Source organism: Sinocyclocheilus anshuiensis, unplaced genomic scaffold (assembly GCF_001515605.1).
Source record: "Sinocyclocheilus anshuiensis isolate Anshui unplaced genomic scaffold, SAMN03320099.WGS_v1.1 scaffold176, whole genome shotgun sequence".
NCBI lineage: Eukaryota > Metazoa > Chordata > Actinopteri > Cypriniformes > Cyprinidae > Sinocyclocheilus > Sinocyclocheilus anshuiensis.
Window position 1 is genome coordinate 570,129 of NW_015555723.1, and position 6,290 is coordinate 576,418.

General features: G+C 36.4%; 1 protein-coding gene across 1 annotated transcript in view; it reads right to left on the bottom strand.

Moving 5' to 3' along the window:
* Positions 1–6,290, bottom strand: part of LOC107672548 (collagen alpha-1(XXVII) chain B-like) — a 116,232-nt gene that overhangs the window by 45,740 nt on the left and 64,202 nt on the right. The window contains exons 13-16 of the mRNA XM_016465779.1: positions 3,981–4,034; positions 1,576–1,620; positions 1,400–1,453; positions 812–856 (exon numbers count right to left, since the gene is read on the bottom strand). Coding sequence (XP_016321265.1) covers positions 812–856; positions 1,400–1,453; positions 1,576–1,620; positions 3,981–4,034 — 198 coding nt within the window. The remainder of the gene's footprint in view (positions 1–811; positions 857–1,399; positions 1,454–1,575; positions 1,621–3,980; positions 4,035–6,290) is intronic.

A 6,290-nucleotide genomic window follows, 5' to 3' on the forward strand; every position in this document is an offset into this window, starting at 1 on the left:
CCTAATATATACAGTATATATATATATATATATATATATATATCATACTTGATAGAATAACATTCATTACTGTATTATGAATTTTAAAGTAATTTTATTGAAAAAAAACAATCTATTTTAAATAGAAAAACATCTATTTATTTATTTTATTTTTTACAATCACAGACAGAGAGAGAACTCAACTGAGTTATGTGTGGAGTAGGTGTCATTACATTGCATTACTGTTAAGTCTCTTATGTTCACCAAGGCTACATTTATTTGATCAAAAATACAGGAAAAACAGTACTTTTGTGAAATTTTACAATTTAAAATAACGGTTTCCATTTTAATATATAAAAAATGTAATTTATTCCTGTGATGGCAAAGCAGAATTTTCAGAAGCCATTACTCCAGTCTTCAGTGTCACATGATCCTTCAGAAATCCTTCTAATATGCTGTTTTGCTGCTCGAGAAACATTTCTTCTTATTATTATTAATGATGAAAACAGTTGTGCTGCTTAATTTGTAGAAACAGTGATGCATTTTTGTCTTCCTTGATGAATGTTCCTTGATGAAAGTTCAACAGCGTTTATTTCAAATAGAAATCTTTTGTAACATACATATATTTACTGTCACTTTTGATCAATTATATGCATTCTTGATGAATAAAAGTATGAACTGCTTAAAAAACTGACCCTAAACCATTTAACTTTTTTTTATCTGTGGCTGACAACATTTTAGCATGTCACAGCTGATCTCGGTCTCCCCTAATAGTGGCTCTGTGCAATCAAAACCAGAAGAAACAAAAGCTAATAAAGGGTACTCAGATCACCTTATCACCTTTCAGTCCAGACTCGCCTGGGCTTCCTGGTACACCCTGCAAGACACCAAAGAGACAAATGTTAAAAAGAAGAACTGCTACAGTTGCTTTATGAATTGAAGACCATACATTTTAACCATCTGATGCCCCTTGAAGGCAAACTGAACTTTTCTTTAAATTTATTAACTAGCTTTGCCTACAACATTTGTTGCTATGAAAATAATCCATATTAATATATGAGTCATTAAATGTTTTGAAAATTAAAGTATTATGTAATACTGTGTGTGACCTAGTAACTGCTATAGCTGTTTAAAGCAATTGTTAATATAATCATGTTAAAATTCCTTTTTGCTATTCCAATGTAGTGTGCAGAGACAACTATAAGTATAAGCAATTTGTAAGTTAATTTCCTTTGATTTCTCCCAGCCTGACCAAGCTGGTTAGATGGGTGTTTTTCTTATTTTAGAGGGGTTTTGGCAACTTTTTAGGCTGGGAGACCAGCCAAACCATCCTAAATCAGCTAAGACTAGCAAATCCCTTTAGGCTAGTTTGAAATAGACTTTTCAGCATGGATGTTCATTACAATTTCAACGTAATTACCTTTGGTCCTATTAATCCAGGAAGACCCACAATTCCAACAAGGCCCATATCACCCTGCATATGCAATATAAAAAGCATAAACAAGCATAAAAATGTACAATGCACATTATATTTACATGCCAACAGAAAAAAGAAACAATTCACAAAGCATCAGTGTTGGGTAGGAAAGTACTCACAATAAAACCTGGGATGCCAACAGGACCTGGGACACCCATCTCCCCCTGTGACAAACAGAGAGCAGATATTGAGCGTTTCTGGCACAACAGTCGCTCTGAGGCCACTGCAGAAAAGGGGTGAAGCCTCTGTTCCTTGATAACAAGCTAATCTGTTGCCTGCATCTACCCCTCAGTGAGCCAATGAAAGAGACACGCTGTGGAGTACAGAGAGGGGCTTGTTCTGTGGCATGACTGACCCGCTGCTACCTGCCATACCTACTTCCTCCCTCAGCAGCAGACCAAAAAATCCCCTGTGTATTCTCGCTCTCCTTGTTCTATGAAAGAGAGCAGATAGATGTTACGGGGTCCGCTGCTCTTGCTGAGTGAGCGCTGATGAAGGAAAAGGATTGCGGTGAAGGCGTGCATGTCCTCTACGTCGGCGATATGGTTAGGGTTACAGTACAACAGTAGGGTGACCATTTGTGCCATTTTCCCAGGACACGTCCTGGGAAAATGGCACGTATGGTCACCCTATACAACAGGGAGTCAGGCGGTCAAGCTAGCGCTATGCTAAGCTACTGCCGGCTCAGCTATAGAGGGCTAAAGTGAGTTAGCGAGGACAAAGTTAGTTCACTCAAGTGTATATTTGAAATTAGCTGTTTGCAAAAAACCCAGAAGGGCAAGATTTTTACTGAATTACTTTTGTACAATCCAAATTTTTAAATAAAACTACATTTTGTGTGCAGAAGTTGAAGACATGACATTGTGGGTGGCTGTCATGGTGTTGCTATGCTGTTGTCATAGGGTTTTAAGTAGGTGTTAATATTAATAATGTGATTCAGTGGTTTCTATAGATTTGTTTATGGCTGCTAGGATGTTGCTAAGTGGCTTGTTGTTGACCCTAGTAAAATGAGCTCACCAGAATATCCTAAAGTTGTGATGTAACTGAAGTAGTGACAGATCTTTTCTACCATATTGTGACATACATCCGAGTAAAATAGATTATTAAAAATGACAAATGTATTCTATCCAATTGTAAGAAAGGGCAGATTTTAAGCAGAGGAAATGACTGGAGTTTTCTTAAGATAAAGGGACAGTTCATTTACTCGTTCTCATGACTTTGTTTCTTCTGTAAAACACAAAAGGTAATAATTTAATAAACATTCAGTGGGATGAACTCAATACAATAGAGCTACATCACTACATCAAAAATCAGTACAAAAAAAGGTCATGCAACTTGTTCATCATATTTCAAATGCTCTAAAAAACAACCTGATATTTAAGCAGATAAAGGTGTTGGAAATGCATCAATTACGTTGATGGGCAGAAACAGCAGAAGCAGCAGGTGAACATTTCTGCCACCCACTGAACTGGAAAAAGCAGGAGCGCAAAGGCAGCCACTATTTCACTGGTTAAACTGCTTAAAGATTGGGTTATTTTTCAACAAAACCAATCAGAGCATGTTAGAGACGCATGTACTTTTTGGGTGCTTTCTTAAGCATTAAAGTGAGTCACTATAAACTGTCATTGTACTGAATAAACCAAGCAGATACTTAATTACCTCTAACTGTGTTCCACCGAAGAAAGAAAATCAGCTGGGTTTTGAACAACATAATTTCTTTCTTTCTTTTTTTTTATTTTTTACTATACCAGGTAACTATACCAGGTAAACGTCTGATTATGCAGTAAAGTAATAGCTCACATCTCTCCTTACCGTAAGTATGAGCAATAGTGACTGTGATGACTGGCTTAGCAAAGACCACTAACAAGCTGGTGAAATGTTTTGCACTTGAATTTTCTACAGATTGTCCTAATAATTTTTGACAATACACATTTTATACATTACTAAGATATTACATTTATGTCTTAGAACAATTCCTAATATGCAAATAAGTGACAGAAAAAATGACTTATTTGAATATTATGGTACATGTAAACATGTATAAGACAGAAAAGATGAAATATTGGTTAAAGAATATGGTAAAATGCTTAGAAGTGAAGCAACCCCTGTGATGGCTGAAACAGATTTCTGCTGTAGACTCCTGTAGTGACAGCTGATTTCCTCATTACTCAATGCTGAGCTGCACACACTGGACACCCAACTGGCTTGTGTGTGTTATTGTGGTGGCAGAAATCAAAGGTATTTATCAGAGTGGGGTGGTTTGAGTGACCCGGTCAGCTTGTATAACCGTATGTCATACTGTATATCAATGTATGACAGGCAGGAAAAGGGCAAGCAGAGGCTAGGAGACTTTGCGATGACTTTTTGGTGAACATTTCTCCCGCTGTGTGGCAATATTCTGATACACTAAACCTGATAATAAATATAACCCCATATATCTATGCTTAAATCTCTCTGAGCATTAGAAAACTGGAGTTGCCCCAAGAGATTGATGTAGCCAAGAGGTAGATGTAGCACTACTTACTGGGTTTCCATCAGGTCCTGGTGGTCCTCGCTCCCCCAAATCTCCTGGAAAGCCCTAAGCACACAAATGTGACAGACAGCAGAGCTTAGCAGAGCAAGACATGAAGAAACCACACTTAGACTCAGGGCAGATGCCATTTGTGTATTGCTGTTTACAGTTGACCACATGGTAAACATTGTCCTTTCACTCTAATCCTGCGCAAACCTCTGTAACACCAGAACCACTCCATAATCATGGGATATTGAAAAACTTGATCTCAAAGAACAGCCACAGGAAAGCAGCAATAGGATAGAATAAGTTCTAACCACAGACTATATCTCCTATACAGCCAACACATTCTAGAAATGCGGGAGACACTGTAGCATAGTTCATTTCACAAAGGTGGTTTTGGATGAAGTATATTAGTGGCCAGAATTGTTTTACCACTATTTAAGTATGTGAATAAAACAAATTAAAATGAACGCTTTTGCATTATTATTATTACTGTAGATAGTAAAGTAAGTTAGAACTAATTTTCTTTTGCATTAGAACTCTTTTGCATTTGCACTTTAACCATGTCGCCCATATAGGAAAGACTGACTGTCACACATTACAACAATTAAAAACTTTTCATGTCTGATCAGTATTTATGGTCAGTCACTGACCATAAATACTGACCAGACATGAAAAGTTTTTAATTGTTGTAATTTGTCAATAAACTGCTGACAAGAATATATTGGTATTAATAAAAATGTAAAATCATCAAATCAATAGTAAACAAGTGAGAATGCTGCAAAAAATTACATTAAGCAGCACAACTGTTTTCAACATTGATAATAATAATGTATTAGAATGCATATTAGAATGATTTCTGAAGGATCATGTGACACTGAAGAATAGAGTAATGACTGCTGAAAAGTCAACTTTGCCGTCACAGGAATAAATTATATTTTAAAACATATTAAGATGTAAAAAAAGCAATTTTAAATATTAATATTATTTCACAATATTACTGTTAATTTACAGTATTTTTGATCAAATAAATGCAGTCTATAAATAAAGTCTAAAAACTGTTGTAAAAGTCAACCTATTTTAAAGGATGCTAAGACAAAAATACAAGTTTTTTTTTTTACCTGTAAACAAAGCAATTAAGAAAGTACTAATAAAAAAGTAAGAATATGGCTGCTGCACTGAAGTTTTGTTTTGTGAAAACAGAGCCTGATGCCGAGTCACAGAAACAACAGGGCTGTCTCTGGCAGCCCTGCAGGAAATTCCATGGCTGAGTGTTTCCTTGCACTAGCAACGACCAGGAGCAGCGAGAGGAGGACCGGCAGGGATTCGCTGACAGTGCTGTTTCCCCTCTATCTACTGTTACGTTATATAAGAGGACAACAGCTATGATGTCGCTCTCCGCTGTGTGCTAAACGTGTGCTTGTCTTAAGGCCAAAGTCAACACTTGCGATGTGTGGGGATCTATTTTTGTCCTCCAACAAGGCAAAACACTAAGTTACACCTGAGGTACATGTGCTGCCTATTAATGCCATGTGCTTATTAAGAACAGATGAATCTGTGCTTGGCATTGCATTTGTGATTTGAATCTAGAGAGAACTGCACATAATTGCTAGTTGTTTTGAAAAAAGATGCTATTTTCTTTTGAAAATATGCAGATGCAGAGCACCAACACCATTTTGGTACATAGAGAATGGTTATGGGTGTATAGATGGTAAAGACTTTGTTAATAATTAGTGGTAATTTAGAATTATTCATCCAGACAAAATAAGACAGCTCTGTCTACTGCCAGGACAGACTGTCAGGAACAAGGAAAAATAATAGTTGCATTATGACTTATGCTATATCTTATGCAGCCTATTTGTATGCAGATTTTCGTGTGCTTAAGATATTACGTGGAATGTAGGCTGCAATAGGATTATGGTCTTAAAGAAAAAGTTCACCCAGAAATGATAGTTTGCTAAAAAAATAAAAAATAAAAAAAATAATCAAAATTACTCACCCTCAGGCCATCCAAGATGTAGATGAGTTTGTTTCTTCATTGGAACAGATTAGTAGAATTTAGCATTACATCACTTGCTCACCAATGGATCCTCTGCAGTGAATGGGTGCTGTCAGAATGAGAGTTCAAAATGCTGATAAAAACATCACAATAATCCACAAGTAATCCATGTGACTCCAGTCCTTCAATTAACGTCTTGTGAAGCAAAAATTGCTTTCGATTTGTTTATTACAAACATGCAGGTTTTTGCTTCACAAGATGTTAACTGATGGACTGGAGTGATGTGGATTATTGTGATGTTTTTATCAGCTGTTTGGACT